We start from the raw sequence: 22,678 nt of genomic DNA, 5'->3' as shown, positions 1-22,678 counted from the left end.
TTGCTCTGCTCTGCTTCCTTCACTCTTTGTAGCCCCTCTTCCTCCTTTTGCCTGCTGTCTCTCGGCCCCACCAGGACACAGGACAGGAATTCCGCTTCCCTTTTCCTCACAGCACAGCAGGAATGAGGGAAGCGGTCAGACTGATGAGATCTTTAGTGGCAGAGTTTGTAATAACTTTACATGTAGACTCAACAGAATTTGGGACCTGACTGGGTATGGAGGTTGGAGAAGACAGAGGAGAAAACTGTGAAGTTCGAGGCGCCCACTTAGAGCAGGTGGGTGGACGTGTCGGTACTGATGAAGCCCATGTAGGATGGGCAGGTTGGTGGGAAGATTTTAGTGTGGATTTGGGCATGCTGACCTGGAGGTCCTTGAGGTCACACAAGTGACAACAGCCAGGGGAGCGTTGCTGTATGGCTCTTGCGCTCAGAGAAGTGAAGTGGGAGTGGAGGAAGAGGCGTGAAGAGGAGGGAGCCTCCAGGGAGCAGCGAGTAGCCAGGTCGCCATGTGCAATCCAAGGTGGGGGCATGGGGAACGTATTATCACATGGACAAGGTCTTCCATGGCAGGGATTCTGAAGACTAGTGACCTCTCCTTGACCTTTAGAGAGGAGTTTTGGGGACTTCCCTGGCGGTCCAGTGGTTAGGACTCCACGCTTCCACTTCAGGGGGTACAGGTTCGATCCCTGGTCGGGGAACCAAGATCCTACATGCCACCCGGCCAAATAAATAAATAAATAAATAATAAAGAGGAGTTTTGCTCTCAAGTGTGGTCTCCAGACCACTTGCCAGAGAATCAACTGGGTGATTATTATAATTACAGAAATTGGGGCAAAATTGAAATCTGCATTTCTAACAAGTTCTTCAGGTGGTATTATCTACATCTAGGTTTGAGGCTGTCTGGTGTGGGGCTTTAAGTTTTATTTATTTATTTATTTATTTTAAACATCTTTATTGGGGTATAATTGCTTTACAATGGTGTTAGTTTCTGCTTTATAACAAAGTGAATCAGCTATACATATACATATGTTCCCATATGTCTTCCCTCTTGCGTCTCCCTCCCTCCCACTCTCCCCCTCAAGTTTTATTTTATCTAAAGAGACTCAGCCACTCGCTCCTGCCACCTGGTGGAAGATGGCTCTGCCTGCAGCACTTACTGGGAGGCATTCCTGAGAAGGCCTCTTATGAGAAAATGCGGAAGGGGTAGGAATGAGCAAGGAATCGGGAGAGAGAAATGCTTGCTTTTATTTACCCCTCCACACGCCTGCGGCAGGGAGGCTGTCTGTCTGTGATGTTCTTTTTGCTGGAACTCAAGTAATGCAGCCACACGTGGGGTACTCAGTGGGCCGGTGAGAAGCCGCCTAAGCTTGTGACCTTGACCTGGGAGAGGAAGGGGGACTGCCAAAGACCAAGGAAGCTGCTGTTGGAGGATCCCCCAAGTGGCTCGAGGCAGGCTGCATTTTCCTAAAGTGGCTCAACGATATTTTCAGTCCACAGCTTCTTCCAGAACCTGACTACTCTCCTACTAAGAGGCAGAACCAATGTCCCCTCCCCTTGAACCTGCGAAGGTCCTGTGGCGACCTGGACTAACAGACAATAATGAAAGCGACAGCTTGTCACGGAACACAGAGGCCAGGCTGTGAGGAAGCCCAGGCGACATGGAAAGTCCACGTGGAAGTGCTCTGGTTTACAATCACAGCTGAGATCCCAGCCCACAGCTAGCATCAGCCTCCAGATACGCGAGCCTCCAGCCCAGCCACCCTCTGACCGCAACCATGAGGTACCCAGAGAAGGGCCTCACTGAACCCAGTCAACCATGAGAACCATGAGAGAGGAGGATACTCACGAGGATAACGGTGATAATAATCAGTTACTGTTGTTTTAAGTCACCAAGTCTGGGGTGCTTTGTTACTCAGCAACAGATGCTTGGAAAGGGCTTAGACAAACCTCATATCGTAGCCTCTCTTTTACTTCCCAAATTGCAGTGATCACTGAAGAGAATTTTAACGAGGAAACCTTTTATTTTTATTATAATTTTATTCGATGGAAATGTCAGCAGTTTCACAAACTGCTTCACATGTCCTCGGTTGCACCTGGTTTATCTCACGCCTTACTAAGTCAACAGCCTCAAATCCCAGGTGCCAGACCCAACCCCTAGCCTTTGCTGAAGTCAGGACAGTCTTGGGGAAGCAGGACACACAGCGGTTGGTGGAGGATCACCCAGCAAGGGCAGGGCTGCAGCCTCAGAGGCTCTCTTTGTTCTAAAGATGAGAGAGGGGGTCAGAGAGTTGGTTCTCTTCTATTTCATCAAAAATTATCCTTCAGGGGCTTCCCTGGTGGCGCAGTGGTTGAGAGTCCGCCTGCCGATGCAGGGGACACGGGTTCGAGCCCTGGTCCGGGAGGATCCCACATGTCGCAGAGCAACTAGGCCCGTGAGCCACAACTACTGAGCCTGCGTGTCTGGAGCCTGTGTTCCGCAACAAGAGAGGCCGCGACAGTGAGAGGCCCGCGCACCGCGATGAAGAGCGGCCCCCGCTCACCGCAACTAGAGAAAGCCTGCGCACAGAAACGAAGACCCAACACAGCCATAAATAAATAAATAAATAAAATTTAAAAAATATATATATCCTTCAATGTCCTCCCTCACACTTTATTTTTTTTGCAGAAAAAGGTTAAATATTTATATTACATAGGGTTTATGGAAATTGGTAAGGAAGTCAGCTGGAATGTCTAATTTGCAAAGAGACACACAGAGGAACACACACAAAACCGAACCGGATATAAAGAAACCTTCCAAAACCAAACCGAACTGAACCAAACCAAACCAAAACCAAACGAACAAAGCCCATAGGAGCAGACGATTCTCACGGGAGGAGCTAAAATTGGGAAAAGAAAAGCTCATGGAAACAGAAGTTGACCTTCCCTCCAAGAAGTGAAACGTAAGGAGCACCAGAAAACACGAGGAGAATCACTTAAGTCAGCAAAAACCCACCAAAAGATGAGATGGAAGGCAAGGTATCGCTGCTAGCAAAGTAAACCCGTAGAAACACACTTTAGAAAACCTTTAAGCATTGATATCAAATACCAAAACCACGCAGATCTCTCTTGGCCTGCTCTTTTGGGAATATAACCCTAAAGAAACACTCTAAGACAATCCTACTATTTTACATACACTTGGGCCTTATCCAAAATAGTGATTAAAAGCAATAAGTGAAACATCCAACAATATGTCAGATTAAGTAAATTACATCTGTTCATTGGAATACCATCGTTTAAGTGATCATCTTAAGGCTATGTAGCAATACGAAAATGCTTATAATGTAGGAAGTGAAAAATGAATATAAAGCTATATTATCATTATAGCTGTATCAGGACTGTGCATATGAAATTTGAAGATAGTTAATTTTTTTAAAAAAGTTAATCCTTCGGGCAGTAGGATTATAAGCCTTTTTTTTTCCTTATTTAAAACTCACATTTCTCAATAGTATAATAATTTTATCCAAATAAGTAAAACATCAAACTTGAGTTGATGATTTAAAATGAGACTATGTATTTATATTTTCGGTTTCCTCCATAAATATTTGCGAAGAAGGTAGAGTTAGTTCGTTCAGGATATTTTGAACGTGTAGGAATGAACTCGGGAAATGGTCTTGTACTGAGTCCTGGTAAACTCTGGCCCCATCCAGGCACCGGGACGAGGGACACAGAAGAATGAGAAAGAAGGGAAGGACAGTTACCAGTGGCAGGCATGATGGGCCATCAGTCATGGGGCTGCAGAGGAGGTGGCCACTGGCTCTGTGCGGAGAGCTCTGGGGAGGTTCCAGGGACCATGTGACATTTGGGTTGGGCTTTTGCAGGATGGAGATGAGTGCCAGGTGGAAGGCACGCAATGAGGGACTTTCCTGCAGTGAAAGCGTGTGGCAAAGCCACAAAGGCCACTTAGGGGGTGGCCGAGGGAATGTGGTCACCGTACACTACTTTGTCCACTCCGCATTTTGCAGTGTGCGTCTCCTTGCACAAACACATTTGTCTTTCACAATCACCCTGTCAGGAGTCAAGAGAAACTCCTTCTTGCAACACTGAGAAATATTTCCATCTTGCTGTGAGAAGGTGATGAGTGTAAATTTCTCCTGCTAACCAAACACATGCCCCCCTGTGTGTGATCACATCTGCGATGGATAAAGGACTGACAGTATACCTTCTGTGGCTGCCATTATCAGGCCAAATCACTGGAAAACTTTAAATGTTTGAAAGCAGTAGGTTAAAATAAGCATTGAAGAGCCTGAATACTTATCTGAAGGTTATCTGACCTTCCCTAGGTAGGATTTTTCACAAGAAATAAGCACTTTCTCAAATCGCTCAGTTCCTTTTCTTTTTATCTGTCCACATGGATGCAGCAAATACAACTTGCTATTCAGCAAAGTCTGGTCTCTCTCAGCATGTTCAGCTCCACTGGAGGGCACAGGGGTTTACACATCAAAGCCTGTACACTTCTCTAGAGGCCTGGTTCAGGATGGATTTAGCCTCATTTTTTTTTTTTCTTTTTTTTTTTTGCGGTATGCGGGCCTCCCACTGTTGTGGCCTCTCCCGTTGCGAAGCACAGGCTCCGGACGCGAAGGCTCAGCGGCCATGGCTCACGGGCCCAGCCGCTCCGCGGCATGTGGGATCTTCCCAGACCGGGGCACAAACCCGTGTCCCCTGCATCGGCAGGCAGACTCTCAACCACTGCGCCACCAGGGAAGCCCTGGCCTCATTTTTATATTATACAACCTGAACATCGTGAACGAACTTCCAAGGATTTTTATGTCACAGGTCAAGGTATTTACTTCTGCTTCTGGTTTACTGTTTTGTTTTAGTGTTCAAACTACACCTCTGTAGATATAGGCTGATGCTGCTCTCCATGTTTCTTAGTCTGGTAAATTATTTCAGCTCATCTGTCTGGCAAGACAGACCCTGAGGCTATTTCTGCCTATGGCATCTGAACACAGTCTCTATGTAAAATGAGCTTGCTGCGTCCTTTGCATTTTTAGTTGTAGGAGTCTTGTTGCAATCACCATGAAAGGACACTCCCATGGATTTTGGTGCATTTATATTTAATATGTTCTTCCTTGTAATATACTTTCTTTCTGTGGGAATGACTAGAGAAGTACACTGCCAATAGAAACCCGTTATGATTCTTATTAATGACTTAATGGAAAAATGGAAAGCAAATGTCTTCCAAATGCTCAAGCAATAAAAGAACTCCTGGTGATCTTCACCTAAAGCATCCTTCTCTCTCTACAACAACAGTAAGCAGAAGTTCAATGTTTTGTTTCTGTGCAATTTTAATAGGATTGAATTGTCTACTTTTTTTTTTTTCTGGAGGCTACAGTTAACTTTCAAAAGATATTTGTTATCAATAGCTGTGTCCCCCAAACCCAGTTAGTTATTCTTTTTAGTCCCTCTCCACCTTTTTCCTTTATTTTACACTAGCAAGATGTCATGTGGATACAAACGAAGTTGGGCCTGCAGTCTGCATTCCTGGCTACTAAAAGTATCCAAAAGCCACTGCCCTGGTCTTAAAGAAGCAAGATATTGGGTATGATGCTCGTACTAGCTTATGGCATGGGAGAGGTGCTGTTTAGGGTTTCATTTGCATGTTGAAAACAAAATGACATCTTTACATACTTACTAAAAACTAGTAAGGGGTCTAGTTTTTAGACAAAACAATTCTCAAAAAGTATCTTTAAATGTTTCTCTTTCTATGATGAAAGCTTTTTAAGAATGTATATTTCTGAGTATATAGCAATTATGGGACCAGGGTAGGCCTGAATATAGAGATTTATGAGGCAGCTTTTTCTCCAGGCAGCTTTCAGTATTCTGTTGAACCTATCCTTGGAATGTTTTCAAACTGTTTGGGTTCTGGACCTGTTTGAGAATCTTATGACAGATACGTATGAGTCTGGTAGATAAATGTACATCCATGTATAATTTTGCATATAGTTTCTGGATGGTTCCTGGAACACTGACACCCTCAGTGAATACCTGGGTGGGGGTGGTCCATGGGCCCTTGGCTAAGAACACCTGTGTTCGAGCCTGGGCCGTCAAGAGGATTCCCCGTCTTTAAATGACACTTGGGCTTAGCTTGTCTCCTCACCAAATTTTAAATCTAGCTTTCCAGGTACTAACTATGAATGGGTTAATGACTTTGCAGTTTCCTCATACAATCTGAGCAGGAAAGTATAAAAGGGGGTTTCTTTAGCTGCCCTTCTCCTTTCACTGCTTTATAGGGGCTCCCCGCACGCTGATCACCCACCGCCTGTTGAGTTGCTCCATCTGCTGGATGGACCCGGATCTCCGCATCCCGTCGGGGGTGGCTGCTGATGTGGGACGCTGCCAGGTGGTCGTGCGGTTCACGTGGTCCACATAAAAGACCCGCCCGTGGCTGTCAATGCGAGCTTCCCAGTCTAGTGCATGACGAAAAGGCAAAAAGAAAAATCAAGGACAAACTACGGATCCATGTGAAACAGACACCACTTCCAGGTCTTTTGCAGTTAGAACTCACCACTGGTGACTTGCTGAAGACCAAGCACTGCCCAGAGCACCTGGGTGGCCTCTGAGGCATTGGCATGGAGTTGGCATTCCAGGAAAGAGCCCATGGGACTCAGATTCTCCGCTGGGCCATTTTAAACAGTAACTGGGGTTACTCAAGTATGACCTGTGTTAAAATTCTAACAAGTTCTAAAGAGAAAATGGAATGTTGATTTCCTTCTTTAAAAAATTCCATCTTGTCAATTTTCTTGGCTACTCAAATGACAGCTGGAAGACCGGAAATGTCCTCCGGTGACAGCTGACACTCTAATGCTGGAAGAATCCTTTCTCTGCTAAATCTGACGGAGGATGGCTGCTCAGAAGGGAATAATGGCCCTCATATTAAAACCAGGTTTGACTACAGTTCTAAAATGCACTGTATGTACGTGCTTCATATAACCTCTATCTAATCTTAGCAGCCTTAATTGATCGCCATTCCTCTTGAGAGAAAGAATGGACACATTCAATACTTAGAGTTGTGAATTCACAGTGTATGCTCAACCCACCTGTGGCTGCCAAATATCTCTGGACCAAAACAAAACCAATCACGACTATTAACTAGCTTTGAAGTATCTCTTTGTTGATAGATAGCTGTCCCAAAGAGTAGAGGGAGCCCAAGATAAAGCTAAATTCCTTTACTTCTCAAATTTAAGGAACAGCAACAAACTAAAAGGTGGAAGCATAGATGATACAGTCCATGAGAAATGTAGGAGCTGGGCTGGGGTGACAGGATGAAAAAGTCCTCAAAACTGAGAGAGCTGGAAGTCATACGTACACACCTGAGCTAAAAAAAGATGAGCGATGTCTGCTGTACAGAGATGCGCAAAGCTTTTAGGTTCCACGTGTAAAACTGTGGTGGGAATAACAGCTTCATGATAAAGTTATGCTGAAAACTACGTTAGACTAAAGAAGAAAAAGCAAAAATGACTGCAAATGAGGAAAACCATTCAGGCTTTTAAGTGAGAAAAGCCATAGCTTTTGGGAGTAGGTCAGATATTTAACAATTCTATTGAAAAAGCATCATTCAGGTAATGACATAGCAACTCCCAATTGTTTTTAAAATGAAAAACTCAATATATTTGGTAGAGTTATGGTTTGATATGTGTGTGGTTCAAGCTGTTTGAGAACATTATGGCTTATGTCTGACAGTCACCTGAGGGATTGCCAAATAATGTCCAAGGAAAACTAAAAATACCAGAAAACACCAAATTCAACTTATAAGACGAACTGAAGAAAGTTCGTCTTATAAGTTGAATTATAAGACGAACTGAAGAAAAAAAATGTGGTCAGATTGTATATATTCTAGAAGGTGGTGATTAAAATTGACTACTAGATGATCCAGTTGTCAACTGTTAGTTGTAAATGTTAATCAGCTCATTGATGAAATTGTATATTTGTGTAACTACTAGGTAATTAATCTCGAGCCAAACATTAAAAAATTTCAGTGATTTCCAAACTAGCAGCAACTGGGTATTTTATTTTTTTCTTGAACCCAACATGACTGTCATCCAACAAAGAATGAGCATTCATCTTTGAAGAGCATCGCGTTACTCAATTCAGTTGAACAAACTCCTCCTTGTACTATGAACTAGAGACCATGCCAGGTCCTGAGGACACATTGCTGACTAACACACATCCCTGCCCTCCAGGTGCCCACAGTAAAGGAAGGATTCCTTCAAAGACAAGCCTCCAGTCTCATAGATTCTCCAAGGAAAATAACTCAAGCATGGTGCAGCGATAATAATAATTTCTGAGTTTCAGTATTTCCAAGCCACTCACGGAAAAGAATGGCAAGCCAGACAGTTAGACCCTCTTGTCAATACATTAACTACCTGGAAGGCAGAGTGCTAATTAAACTCTTATAAATAATCAGAAGATAATAGCTAAGCGCAACTAGAGATTATAAGTGTGTTTTCTGGGTTGCTTTGTAAAGAATTTGCTTTCACGTACTGTATAAACAGTATCGCATAAAGAAAACATGTTCTGAATGGAACTTCAGGCCTCAGCACGTCCGATGCACTTGGCCCTGTGATGACAAAACAGACTCCTGAAAATGATACCTTTACGGATGACCTTGGGACCGTTAGAGTCATTCATGTGTGTCCATCCATCTGTGGTTGGGGAGCCTTGTCAGATATTAAACTATATATTTTCCATGAAGTCTAAGAACAACGTAGAGCCTAATAATGAATCCTGTTTTAATTATTATACCAAGAAAAGCCTGTAAATTTGTACTTTTACATTAACAAGTGCAACACCACGTTTGTAGTTTAGACCTTTATCTTGAACTTCAGTTGCATCTCACTGTCTTCTCGACACTGATACCTGGATGACATCTCAAATATAACACGATCAAAACCAAGCTTCAGCTCATTCCCACCCAAACCTGCTCTATCTGCAGCCTTCTCTTCCTTTCTCAGTTAAAGGAAGCTCCATCCTTCCAGGTTAAAACTCTTGAGGTCCTTCTTGACCCTTCTCTGTATCTCACGCACCACATCCAATCTTTCAGCAAATCTACCCACAAAATATCTGGCCAGAATCTGACCACTTCTCACCACGTCCTCTGCTCCCCGCCAGCTCAAGCCACCACTGCTTCTCACCTGCAAGAACCTTATGTTGGGTCTCAGGCTTCTATTTTTCCTCCTCACAATTTGACGCCAACACAGAAAACCTTTTAAGACCTAAGTTAGGAAATGTCACGTCTCTGCTCAAAAACCTACAACGTCCCCCTTTCATCCACAGTAAAAGCCAAAACCCTTAAGTGGTCTACAAGGCCCTAGGGGATCTGGGCCCCCGATAGACGGAACTCTTCGTCTGCTGCTTCCTCGCTCCCAAATCTGCTCCATCCAGACACGCTGACCTTCTTGCTGTTTCTCAAACCCACCGGGCAGGCCGCTCTGTTTGCTCAGAAAGCTCTTCTTCCCCAGTACTTGGGTGGATAACCCTCCTACCACTTCTAAGTCTAGCTTCTAATGTTGCCTTGTCAGCAAAGTGTACCCGACCACCCTATTTAAAATGGCGAACCAGCCACCACCACACGCTCCAGATTCCCCTTACCCTGCTCTGCTTTTGTTTTTCCACAGCACTTAAGACCATCTAATGTGCTGCACTATTTCTTCATTTATTCTTTTTATTGTTTATTATCTGTCTCTACCAGCCTAGACTGTAAGCTCCTTGAGGGCAGGGATCTTTGCCTTTTTTGCTTGCATAGAGCAAGCATTCAATAAATACTTATTCAATGAATAACTATCTGATGAAGTCATCCGTGTACGATGTGAGATTAAGAAAATTCAGTTGTTAGCTTCACTACCAACTTTTCTAATATTTTTCAGTGTCACATGGACAGAAAATTGAAACCTATCTGGAAGAAGTTTGTTTCATTATCAAAAGCAGCTTATAGAAAGCAATTCTTTAAAACAGAATATATTATATTCAATTATCTATAATATCTGTATGTATAACTAGTTATTACTCTTACACGGATTGAGGGTCAATTCATGTACACACCCACTGATAGGTTTTTTTGTTGTGGGGAAAATGTTCCTTTCTTGGAGAGAACGTGCTATAGGTATTTTTCTAAGTAGGAAGTACCTCTAGTGACACTGAAATTTTACTATTCATTTATGGAATATCCATAAATCAATGTATAAAGAAAGAAATCAGGGATCAAAAGTTAAAGAACATAATGTTTGTCTTGGTCTCTCCAAACAAATGCGGTACTCCTTTAAGATATTCTACTAATTATTAAAGACACTGTTTATCACTGATAAACTACAATTGAATAGAAGAATGGTGTAAATGTAAAATATATCACATTGCCAAGAATAGATGAATTAAGGAATAAACCTTTCTTCTTTCAAAACTGTAACGGCTTAATGTAAGCACAGGCAAAAGAATGGAAAGAAACACTGATTCTTTGCATCCTGGAAAGATCTTGCAGTTGTAAAATTTATCAAATTTTAAAGGTTATCTTTGCATGAAAAATGAGCTCAAGCCAAAACAGGGATGTTCTAGAATTCATGAACATATCTGGTGCTAAGTGAATATTTAATGTCTAGGGTGTCACTTCCTTCTTACAAATGTTACATATAAGGGAATATTATAAGGGTAAATTACACTGGAATGCTATCTAGAGACTATCTAGTCCAAATCTAGCATTTAGCAGATGAGAAAATTAAAGCTTTACTTTACAACTAAGAAAACTGAGTCACTGAGATTGATTTTCCCAAGTTCAAATGACCAGTTAGGTAATTATTAATTACACATTACAGTTACCAGGAGAATGTGCTATTGAATTCTATCCCTAAAGATGATATTTTTCCTGGAAACCTCTAAGAACTACAGAAAAAATTTGAGGCTGTCACCTATTGGTGCAAATTAGAGTAAGGAAAATACAAGTTCACGGGTCCTGATGAGTTGAAATGTTTTATTACGTGGAGATGCTTGAACCATAAAAGGTGCCATGGAGAATAATAGGATTATTCCACCTCGAACTGCAAACTTTTAAATATAATATAGTAAAATTTGCGAATTAAGGGTCACGAACAGTTTGCAAGGCCTAGTCAAGTCCTGTAAAGAAATGCTCTCCATTTCAGAAGTTGAAGGGTGCTGAAAATACTGGGTTTTCTCATTAAGATCACATCCTGAAACCATACGACAAAAAACCAACCAACCAACCAATTTCTATGGTAGGAGCCATATTGGTTTTCGATCACAGTGTGAGGTATGGAGTGGAGGAAGAGTTTGGATGTTTATATACAAAGTTCATACCGACCTGCTTGTACTTGATGGGAAGTTATGAACATAGATTTTCAAAACTAAAGCTTACTTGGTGGAAGAGGCTCATCGATTGTTGGGTAGTGATGATGTTCAGGCCTCAGGGAAGGAAGCTGGCTTACTGGCTGGGAATTATGGAGTATAGGACATTCACCTACGGACAAGATAGTCGAGACATTCAGATTCATTCATTGCCATGGCAACGTCAGCAAAAAAGCACGACTGTAAAACAAACTACTGCAAGAAAAAACCCCAAAGAGCGGGCAACTGGGGAGATTGGGATTGACATATATACGCTAATATGTATAAAATGGATAACTAATAAGAACCTGCTGTATAAAAAAATAAATAAAATTCAAAAAAAAAAAAAGAGTAGGCAATTGATTTTTTTCTGTGTCAGTTTGCTACATACAGAGTCATTCATGAGCCAGGGAATAGAGGGAGCTATATTTTTTAAGAAACTTGAAAAAAACCAGCCAAACACTCCATGGCTGTGATCTGTACCGCAACAGACCAATATGTGGGACTGGGGTCTGATTCTGTAACCACCTGGATTTTCTTGAGGGCAAGGTGGCATCAGAAAGGGACACAAAAGAAAATGAGCAGAGGCTGAGTTTAGCCCAGGAAAAGAAACAGGCCTTTTGGAGGGAAGGGCAGCATTTATAAGGTCTCATAAAAGTTCAAGGGGTCTGCTGCGCGTCCGGAGCCTGTGCTCCGCAACGGGAGAGGCCACAACAGTGAGAGGCCCGCGTACCGCAAGAAAAAAAAAAAAAAAACAGTTCAAGGGGTCTGTGCAAAATGACAGCTCCTTGTTTGGATAGGTTTCATCGGAGGGCTACCCAGAGGCCATCTTTCAGAGATTTTGGGTTTGGAATGAAACTCTTAGCTGGTGCCTTTCTGAGATGGGGTTAAGGAACTAGTGGGCCAGGAAGGTAACTTCTTGTAGTAGGAAAGCTAGGGGCTGGGGTACAGAGCCAAGGAGCTATGGCATCTTGTGATTGGTCCAGATTATTCTGAGGAAGAATCTGATAAGCCAGGGTGTTCTGGAAGAAGACAAGAGACGAAGGAAGTAGATAAGAGGCGGGAAGACCGAGACAGGAAAACTTGAAACACAGAAGTGGGATAGATGGAAGAAGAAAGACAGACATGGAGAAATTTTAGAAATAAACATATCCACAGAAGGCGCACCCTCAATTATAACAGACACAGCTAATAGTACTCTCAGGCAGACTTATGATGAACTGAACAATGTGGTACAATGCAGTTCCTATTTCATGATGTCCTCAGGTCCTGGTAACACTGCCTGTAGACTGGCCGTGTGGATGGAAGGCCTACAGCACCAGCCGTTTGGGTCACATAATCAGAGGTAATTCCTCTTGATCTCTGGGGAGCTAGAAGGGCCCAGGCCACGAGACAGCTCTCAGCCTGGTAACCCCCAACTAACACTGCCCTGGATTTCTCACAGTAGCCCCTGTTGCCCAGAGGACAAAGGTCAGGCCTTTTCCTTCCTCTGCCCTCCACGCCTCATGCAAATACCAAGTGTTCCATTATTCCTTGGGCCGAAAAGAGAGAAACTATTGAAAAACAGTGGTTAAGATCTTCGTGGGATCTCAAATTTCAAAAATACTCCCCAGAATGTCCATACATGGAAAGGATGCTTATTTCTTCTCACTCTAGATCCACAGAACTGATTTAAAACATAAAGAAATTAGCTAGGAAGGAAGTTAGGTGGATTTAACTTAGCCATTTAATTCCTAGAGCTCACTGGAAAACAAAAACAGGGATGTATTCAGGAACAAAGGGTCCTTTTAAATGTTAAATATGTAACATTATTTCTTGTGCAAACTCTGGTGTGTGACTGAAATTCTTGGGGTCCCTGGAGACTAAGGACAGTCAAGGAAGGTGCCCCTCATGCCAGCACATAGCTCCTTGCAAACTGACTCCTGTTTCAAAGCTGGGCTCTGAATTTAGTGGATACCACACTCATGTTTGTCTTTATATATGTTTAGTGTCAGAAACTAAAAAAACAATGGTACAGTTGTTATGTCACCAGCTGCTGCATTTTTAATTTAGTTTCTTAACAAAAAAGAACAACAACAAACTTACCTCATCATAATTAATTCAACCAGTCAGGTTAATTACTCCTCCAAGCTAGTGGAAACATAATATTGTTGCTTGCCGGAGTTAATGGAGCTGACCCCACCTGCCCGTGAACCCCAAGCAAACGCAATGATGTGACTGATGCATCTCAGCCAACGGAATGAAGGGAGCGCACAGAGGAAGCAAGCAATCCTGTTCCGTCAGAGGCCGCGGCTCCACACCATCCCCTTCGCCTCAAACACAAAGCAAGTGTCAGACCTGCTAGACCTTCTGCGAAGGAAACTTATTCTAATTTAAAAGGGAGTCTCGCTGCTCATCTACCTGGCAGAACCCTCACTCCGTGAGGGGCTGGGCGCTTCATACGAATCACCTCATTGAATCTTTCCGATAACCCCTTAGGGTACATTCTACATTTGCACCCATTTTACACGTGAGGCTTGGAGCAGTTAGGTAACTTGGCTAAGGTGTCATGGCTGGGAAGTGGGGGGGACTGAATATAAACCCAGGGGAGCCTGATGGCAGGGCTGAGCTCATAATCATATTATGTTACTTTTTTCATTTGATCGGCAGGTTTTAAAAAGCCATTTTATGTTGAGATTGAAAAACAAAGGTTTTTATGGAGGGAAAAGCAGCAAAAAGTAGATAAAGAAGACATCCCCCACGAACTGCTACAGACTCGTCTGCGTGGGCATGTATATAGTACATCTACCTTGGCTAACCTTGGGCAGGAATTTGCAATCTTCAAAGTCACGGTGAGGGGGCAGCAGAGACTCTTACGGGAGAAGAGAGCACACATGCATATAATCAGACACATGTGCTTTCTTGGAGCAGGTGCTCTTGGAAACATGGTGGTCAGCAGGGGACAGATCTGCCACGCCGATCCCATTAGCCCTGGGGACGCACTACCAAGGGAGAGAAGAACTGGCTGGAGAATGGCACATGCCAAGGTATGCACAGCTTTCATGAGATCAACGGTCCTTCCCAGGAATCCTCATGTTGCCCTTGGTAACCACCACAATGAAGCATGTAGGTGCTTCTTAACTTTTTCCGAGTTTACAGTCTGCAAAAAATTCAGGAAGCTAGAAATTTCTTTACAAACACAGATTTCCACTATGGCCCTGAAACACTTTCCTGTCCTTTCAGTTAAGGGGATGGCTTCCTCCTGCTGGACTGTTAGGCCCTCAAAGGCACGGGCAGTGTCTTTTTTTGTTGTTGTTGTTAAACATGCTTTTATATCAATGTATACTGGGTCAATTTTCAATTACCCATGTGTGGACTGTCTCCCAACATGGCGGTCAAAGTATACCCATTGGCTACAACGGGTTGACAAACTCCGAATCCAGCCTTGTTTTTATATGGCTCTGGGCTAAGAATGGTTATTACACTTCTAAAGGTAAAACTGTTTTTAAAAATACCCCTTGGGTGAGAAGAGTTTTTTGATTTTGCCTCTTGACCTACAAAGCCTAAAAGTTTTACTATCTGGCCCTTTACAGAAAAAATTTGAACTTTGGTCTAAACATTGCTGGCAGCTCCGAGTTATGCCGTTGTAGGGGTGTATCCCCCAAACTCCTTGTAATATACTTATTTGTAATTATATTGTAATTATTGAGTTCCTTCCACACAGATCTACTGCTGAACCATCTTCCTGTGTCCAGCACAAAGCATCTGGCTCAGAACGAAGAAGGGACTCAGAACAACCTTGTTAAAGAAAGGAATTGTCCACGCCATTCTCACACTCACGGGTGCCTTTCCATATTGTATGTCACTACGGTTTTCCTCCCTGTGTCTCTTTATTACCAATTTCCTTGGGCTTCTCCTTATCCTACGTGCCACTTGCCCTCACCCCTTCTTTCTCTAAAATGTAGAATTGGGCGTTGTTAAGTACTTAAAATTATTTCTTTTAAGCTCGCGTTAGTTCCTGTAAAAGTTTGTAGGTGCCAGGCATTTGTTTAGGTGCTGAGAATTCAAACATAAAGAAGCTATAACTCTGGCCCTTGATGAGCTTGTAGTCTAGAGACAAGTCCAACGCATTTTGTCTGGAGGCTAATCTAAACAAATGAGAACAGCAAAATAGCAGAATCTATATTTTCCTCTTTTAAAACAACTGAATTATTTCCTATTATTATGTGACTTTTAAATGATTTCCCTTGATGTCACTGTCACTTGATTGGAAGGTAGTTCCCAATTCTGGATAAGGAAATGCAAATTAAATTTATATATGATTCCACAGGCATGACTAAGAAGGAAGGTCTTTGGTGAAGACACAGAATACGTTTTGACACTAAAGGGGGCACCTACTGGATTAGAATCTTACTTGAGACAAAGCGATTTACACATTCATGTTATTCTTCCCTTCCAATAGCCAAAATAGCCCCCAGACCCCCAAAACAACACAAAACAAAACCAACAATAACAGAATCGAGGAGACAGAAATCATGACACATACACGTAGGCTATACATATCCATTTGTACACAGGTTAGCTAAACTCTAAAACAGGTAATCTCAATGTTCTTCCAGTTATATTAACTTACTGCGAATCTTCAGTAAGTTTTGGGGATCAGCAGATGCTGACACATTACCCACCTAATGTTGATGATCATTTCCTGCTTATATCATTTGATACTAACCTCGATGCTCTGGTTGTTGTCAAGACTAGAGGGTAATATGTACCCTATAACCAGTGATTAGTCAAAACCAAGATGCACACATACAAGTACACGCTCACATCCAACTAGCTGTAATTCCTGGTGTGTATCTGGGCAGTGGTGGGGTGTCAGCTACCCACAGTCTGGAATACTGACATACACATACACACGTGCACACATGTACGTACAGGACAGGCGCACAGCTGCTGCAACAGCCTCATTTGGGACTGACCCTCTCCCTCTTGTTTTGAAACCATGTTGGCGAGACCTGCGTCCCCCTGGTGGTCCTATTTTCCCTCTGATCGGGTGTGAGGTCTAACCTTCTCTCCGACTGCTCGGCCCTGCCACGGGGGACTCCAGACCTTCCACGGTTCTGGCCACGCTCCCGGTGGCGGCAGCCGACTCGTCTTGCCACCCGGCGCCTTTCGCCGACTCCGGCTCCAGCTCCGGGCTCTGCACCGAGTCGGGCACCGACTCGAAGGCGCTGTTCTCCTCCTCCTCGTCGTCATCCTGGGAGGAGAAGACGGTGCTCTCGGAGATCTTGGCGCTGTCCACGGAGGAGAAGCGGGTGTGGCTGGCGAACCTGCTGCCGTTGTAGCAGGAGGGGCTGTAGCAGGAGGCGCTGTAGCACGAGCTGCTGTAGCACGAGCTGCTGTAGCACGACGTGCTGTAGCACGAGGGGCTGCAGCAGGATGCGTCGCAGCCCTCGCAGCTGTGGTCCCCGCCCTGCCGCGGGCTGGAGTCGCTCTCGCTCCCCGTGCTGGGGAGCGTGTCGCCACCTGGGACAGAGCCGTTGGCCAAGCCCGAGTGGCCCGGGGGCGCCGTGCCTGGAGTGGCCCCCTCGGGGGCCTCTCCATCCTCTTCCGGGGGAGGCGGCTCGGCGGCGACCGTGTCCACCTCGCTGAGCGCCTCCTTCTCCGAGGCATCCTTGAGGGTGGCCTCCTCCTCCGCGCCATCGTCGTCTGCGCTGCCGCCCTGCGCGGACGGCAGGCTGTGCAGCAGCGTGTGGAGGCGGATGTAGTGGGTCCGAGGCGTCTCGGGCTCCCCGCAGGCGGACGCGATCACCGTCTCCAGCTCGGACACAGGCAGGGAGCACGGCCTGCTTTTCCTCTTCACCGAAGCCCGCAGCTGCAGCCTGTCCTCCTCCTGCCCGCCAGCCCGGCTCTCTGTCGCCGCCTCCTGGGCCACTGGCTCCCCGGGGCTGCCCGGGGCTCGACCGTCCTCCAACAGCCCGGGTAGGGCCGCCTCCCCACCCAAGTCCAGCCGCTCGGCCAGTTCTTCCGCGCTCAGGGCGGGCTCCGTGTCCTCTGGCCAGGGGGCCAGAAGCTCCCCAGCTGCCTCAGGCCTCACACAGACCGTGCCATCATCTCCTGCCTCCGTGGTACCTGCGGCGGCCTCAACCGGATTGGCAAGCTCCAGGCTCTCGTTCCCTGCAGGGCCCACCGCGCTGCCCTGGCTCAGCTGCTCTGGCCCTGAGGTCCCCGAGGGCTCTGGTGCATTAGTGCAAGGGGGCTCCCCACGGCTGCTTGCCACCAGGCTATTCACGGGGCTGTCCTGGATTTCTGCAGACTCAGGTTCGGTACTCAGGGAAATCTCCTCATCATCTACAGACAAGAAGAAAATGTCACTGTAGTGTTAGCCTGCTCCGGGGGACTGAGCCGTCCTAGGGATTTCTGCCTTAGGATATCGGATGTAGGGGTTGATGAGGGTTTCCCGTTGGCCAAAGCTCTGCTAAAAATACTGCAAGAATGAGTTCTCCTTATGTTAAGGACGACTTGCAGTCATGATATATTTGAGAATTCTGTTTCAAGGAACTTCATTTTTTGGTTAAAATACCCAAAGCCTAGCATTACCCCAGTTCCAGGCACATAAATGTTTGCTACATGGAAGACCTCAGAGATGGCGGGCACGGTTTATAGTTCCTTGCTGGCTCCAGGCAGGACTAATTATATTGGTTCAGAGTGTTTACTATGGCTGGGTCCCCCAGGGTGGCAGAATGGGGTTCTTAGGTGACGAGAGAGAAGGAAAGGCCAATGATGGGAGCAACCACAGTCATTCAGTGGCTCAGACTGGAAGGTTTCCAACATACGGAGGTTACTGCAGTGGAGGATAAACCAGGTCTCCATACCAAGCACCCATTCAAGGAGTAGCAAGCATGGTTTACCTCTACCTTCCCCCAGTTGCTCTATTGCATCCCTGCCAGATAGGAATTCCCATTTCAAGCCCTAGTGCTATTCACTCATCCAAGAAAAGCAATCTCTCTGGTGCACTATAAAGCTGTCCTTACTGAAGGAAGAGTCAGTTTTATTCTCAGAATGTAGAAAATGCTGGATTTGAAAGGACGAAACAGTCAAGTGTTTTCTTACAATCTGCTTTGTATATTGGGCGTAGAAAAGTACAACTTTTGTTTGATGAGCGGGCAGTGATAAACTTCAGACCCTGAATTCTCAGAAGCTATATTAGCTTTAATGGCAACCTATAAATGTGGCCCAGGAGGACCAGACAATTCTCAGTGTGATCTACACTGACGAGGGGGCTTGTAGGAGAAAAGCAAGAGGGGAATTAAGAGGCATCTCATCATTCTTATTTGGAGATATGTTTTGGCCTGAAAAACTGAACACGGGATGATTCTCAAGTTTTCTGTCCAACTTACAGTTTCCATTTTTCCTGCGATATTGTAAAAATCCACTGGGTAATCACAGTTCAACGCTAGGACACGTATCGCATTCATTCACTCACTCATGTACGTAATGATTCAATATCTGTTGAGCAAGTCCTATGTGGATGCTGGGAGTAAAATGATAAATTAGACATGGCTCCATACCCACGTTGGCCTCTTTGTCAATTCCCACTCGAGTGCCTAACCCTCTACCTTTGGATCACCGAATGAAGAGGAGCCTCTCAATCAAGGGGACAACAGAGACTTCCCTGGTGGTCCACTGGTTAGGACTCTGTGCTTCCACTGCAGGGGGCCCGGGTTTGATCCCTGGTCGGGGAACTAAGATCCCACGAGCCATGTGATGTGGCCAAAAAATAAAAATCGAAAACATAAAAAGGGGGACAGCAACCTGGCTTCCAGAACAGATCACTGGCTTCTAGGCCTCAAATGGAGAAGATGGATAGAGAACCATAAAACCTAGGACATGTCTGGAGAGAACAATGGTTATTGTATTTTGGGGAAAGGAACCATGCCATGACACTCGGCTAGGACAACACATGAAAGTACATGCTGAAAATACCTGGGTGGATGGAGGAAGTGATCTCAAATCGGAATTGCAGCTGTCCACTCACATGATCTGTTGGAAGCCTGCGGCCAAGTGTGTAGCTGACCACCCTGTCCCTAGAAGGAAATAAGCACAGATCTGGTTAATACCTGTCCTCCTAAAGACCACGCAGTGTGCTTTCTGTGTCAGTGGGCGAAGTAGCCAAGCCCAGGGAGGCCCTGCTATTAGGAGGTGGTGATCTGCTCGGGTACATATGAGATGGTCCTAAGGGAACGATGGGAAAGTACATCTGCTCAACAGCGATGAAAACCTTCAAGAAAATCCTTATCGAGTACTCCTAAGCAGGGATTGGGAAACTACAGCCCACGGGCCAAATCTGGCCCATCACTTGTTTTCATAAGGCCATGAGCTTTTTACATTTTTAAATAGTTGGAAAAAAAGCAAAGGAAGAGTAGTATTTTGTGACATGTGAAAATGATACGAAATTCAAATTTCAGTTTCCATAAATAAAAGTTTTATTAGAATGCAACCTTGCTTATTATTAAGTTTACTTCTTGTCTGGGCTGACTTCATGCTACAATGGCAGAGCTGAACAGTTGGGACAGAAACCATATGGCTTATACAGCCTGAAACATTTACTATCTGGCTCCTTATAGAAAGTTTGCCAACCTGTGTTCTAGAGAAAAAAAGAAAAAAAGAAAAGATATGGATATCCTTTGCTTGCTTTTCCTGTGCAGGGTGATATTTTCCAAATATGCCCTTAATAATAGTGTCAGCAGCAGATGCGTGTCTTGCGATATCTATCTATCTATCTATATCTAATATCTATGGAAGGATGCTGTCCTGGTTACCAGAGACCCTGTGGAGCAGTTCAGAAAGGGACCTGCTGCAGAACGGAGCAAAGCAAGACTTGTGGGCTGGGTCCACTGGCCCATGACCTCTGATTACACCAACTCCAGGGTCCCACAGAGAGACTCTGAAACTCCACCCTGGGCTCTGGCACCATTCCTTCTTCCGACTCAAGGCAATTTTTAATTACTAGGAAGACAATTATCCAGGGAGAAATCAACCTGAAACTTTGCTATTATAGTTTCATCAACAATGCAGCTTCAGCAGAGCACATGGTCCCCAACCTTCGCCTAAATAGGAAGCGGGATTACCTTGGGATATTCAGAAATGAACAAATCCACTCTATCCAATAATAACAAAGACATATTCCCAAACCAGTTGTTACTTAGATAATTCTGTATTCACTCCATTTATTCATTTGTGACATTCAAATAAAAAGATAAGTCACTGGCTGCTAGTGTTTTAATGTTTCTTCCTAGAAAGCACCAGCATTATGAAACAACGTATATCCCAGGGATCCACTGACTTAGTATTTCTATTTGGGAAGCCCTGGTTTCATGCTTGGAGTTTCTAGGAAGCCCACTGAATAAAGCATTATATGCAGGGAAAATAGAATGAGCTACAATACTGACATGGGCCTTGGTCAATATTATGAGGTAGGTCTACTAGGACCATAAGAGATCCTGAACCCCAAACCTCGCCGGAATCAGAGGAGGCCTAAAGACCATCAGACAGTGAGACAAAAATTAAATCGATCACGCTTTGCATTTGTTTTCCACGTTTTTCTTTCCTTTGCTTTCCACTCACTTTATCAACAAATATTTTTTGAGCCTCTCCCATGTCAAAAGTGCTTCTGGTGATACACAGCAGGTAGTGCATACCGCTGCCTTTAGATAGCTTACATCCAGCTGGGGGCATGAGGCAGGACCACTACATAAAGTGTAGTGATACACAAAGCGGTGATACTTCCAATGTGAGGCTGAGGCAGGCATGGGTAGAGGACTTGAGGGAGGCAGACAGCCAGGCAGAGAGCTGCGGGCTGCGATGTTACAGGCCAAGGGATTGAGGGAGCTTTCTGAGCTTTATTTTAGAAATTTTTTTTTGGCCGCACAGCATGGCATGGGGGTCTTAGTTCCCCGACCAGGGATGGAACCCACGCCCTCTACAGTGGAAGCGCGTACTCCTAACCACTGGACCGCCCGGAAAGTCCCATGAGCTGCCTTTATTTTAAAAGGCATACAGTTTGCTATTTTAAAAATGAACAGTTTGGAATCATTTAGTCCCTATGTGCCACAGACAGCTTTATGTTCTTTAGGTATATTTTTGTTTGTTTGTTTGAGTGGAAAATGCAAACACCTTGTTTGACACACGACTGTAGCTTCGTAAATGTCAACTCCCTTTGGCTTGAGAATTAACACGTGTCTATGTGCACACAGCTGCACACACGCTATCAGGTTCTGATTACATGTCCCTATGATAACTGTGAGTGATTCCAAAGTCCTTCTGAAAATCCAAAGAGCTTTAAATTAAGACCCTTGGAAATTCTGCATAATTTTCCTCATTCCTTTGATATCATTCTAAGTATTGCACTGAGGCATATCTATGACCAGAGAGTTAGTGTTTTCAAACATAGTTGCCATTACCTATGGAAATACATATTACGTACAAGGATTTTATCTGGTCAGAGTTTAATGAGAACCCTGAATGGACACGAATGTAGAAGATACAAAACACAGAAACATATTCTCATATACAACTGAACTATGCAAGCAACGTAACTGTGGCTGCACCATAAGGATTCACGCTTTTAAATTTCATACATATTATCTAGCATTTTCTGTAAATACTAGTGTTTTCTAAGGCACTCTGGTCTAGTAACCCAGCATTTCATCTTGTTATGGAAATGTCACAAATGATTAAATCCTACACACAAGACAGGCATATGAATGAAATGTTATCCTTTGTAGTAAAACAAATTTTAATTTCTATCTGTACAGAAAAAATGCTGCATTAAGGGCTTCTTTCACTATAGTGTCTTAGGAATTTTTACTCGCTTGCATAAGTAACCAGTGGTACGCAAACTAGGGGAAAGAGAAGGGTCTGTTTAATTAAATGTTGTAGCTCAACAACATAATTAATGGGAGAAGCCAAGGAAATACAGCACCACCTTTTCAGTTCAAGTCTCTATGAGACTGTATTGTTGCCTCCCTTGGGCCTGGCCTGCTGGCTGTTGCCTAGTGATACTGAGCTCTTGGTCAAGGTTTACCCTATGGCATGTCTTTCCAGGAGTCTCTGAACGGGCATCGACAGCTTTCCCAAGAAGCGCTTGATGATGGGGCGGCTCTTGGCAAACTTGTCCTTCACCTCAATTTCCAGCACATCAGTGGGCAAGGACACAAAGCTGAATTGCTGCAATGAAAAAACATGTGGCATCAAATAATTGCAAGGTGAGAGAGCTGGTCAGTCCCCAGTCCATCTGCTTTGAATGATGTCATGTCAAACACCCCAGCAGC

General features: G+C 44.4%; 1 protein-coding gene across 1 annotated transcript in view; it reads right to left on the bottom strand.

The window, feature by feature from the left end:
* HECW1 (HECT, C2 and WW domain containing E3 ubiquitin protein ligase 1) overlaps positions 1–22,678 on the bottom strand; it is a 320,745-nt gene that overhangs the window by 98,925 nt on the left and 199,142 nt on the right. The window contains exons 7-11 of the mRNA XM_032643996.1: positions 22,432–22,574; positions 19,332–19,432; positions 16,413–17,696; positions 11,398–11,499; positions 6,295–6,445 (exon numbers count right to left, since the gene is read on the bottom strand). Coding sequence (XP_032499887.1) covers positions 6,295–6,445; positions 11,398–11,499; positions 16,413–17,696; positions 19,332–19,432; positions 22,432–22,574 — 1,781 coding nt within the window. The remainder of the gene's footprint in view (positions 1–6,294; positions 6,446–11,397; positions 11,500–16,412; positions 17,697–19,331; positions 19,433–22,431; positions 22,575–22,678) is intronic.

Source organism: Phocoena sinus, chromosome 9 (genome assembly GCF_008692025.1).
Source record: "Phocoena sinus isolate mPhoSin1 chromosome 9, mPhoSin1.pri, whole genome shotgun sequence".
Classification (NCBI taxonomy): Eukaryota; Metazoa; Chordata; class Mammalia; order Artiodactyla; family Phocoenidae; genus Phocoena; species Phocoena sinus.
The sequence above is the reverse complement of the archived record's forward strand: the minus strand, read 5'-3'. Positions and strand labels throughout refer to the sequence as shown.